This window comes from Brassica oleracea, chromosome C3, assembly GCF_000695525.1.
Source record: "Brassica oleracea var. oleracea cultivar TO1000 chromosome C3, BOL, whole genome shotgun sequence".
Lineage (NCBI taxonomy): Eukaryota > Viridiplantae > Streptophyta > Magnoliopsida > Brassicales > Brassicaceae > Brassica > Brassica oleracea.
The window spans coordinates 35,437,149-35,437,625 of NC_027750.1; the positions used below are offsets into that span (position 1 = coordinate 35,437,149).

A 477-nucleotide genomic window follows, 5' to 3' on the forward strand; every position below is an offset into this window, starting at 1 on the left:
TGCAGTGGAATAATGAGCAAATAGATCGAACCAAAGAAGACTCGCCAAATGCCGCGTTGGTGTTTTTCCGTGAAGAGGATTGGGAAAAAAGTTAGAACTTGGTCAACTTCCTCCACGTAAGTACTCAATTCTCATTCATCTGTCATGTATTGATATATTTTAAATAAAATGTATAATTGTTTTATAATTTTATCATTGTATTTGGTTTCAGACGTCTACGGATTGGACCTGCCACTTTAGATTTTGAGATTGCTAATCGTCTTATGGATAAATCTGAGTGGGTTGATAGCTTCGTAAACCTTAGAGACTATTAGCTTCCATTTGTGTCTTTTAAATACATTGTATGTGCTAATATTTTCGAAATATGCAGGAGATTGACGCTGCAATGTACGTATTCCGGGAGAGAACATCTTTGAAACGATGGAGACCTCATCGTGTCGCCTTCATGACTGTCGTCTTCAGCAATATGATTAAAAA

General features: G+C 36.7%; 1 protein-coding gene across 1 annotated transcript in view; it reads left to right on the plus strand.

Annotated features, from left to right (window-relative positions):
* Window positions 1–364: 364 nt before the first annotated feature.
* Window positions 365–477, plus strand: part of LOC106330485 — a 720-nt gene continuing 607 nt past the window's right edge. Inside the window, exon 1 of the mRNA XM_013768941.1 lies at window positions 365–387. Coding sequence (XP_013624395.1) covers window positions 365–387 — 23 coding nt within the window. The remainder of the gene's footprint in view (window positions 388–477) is intronic.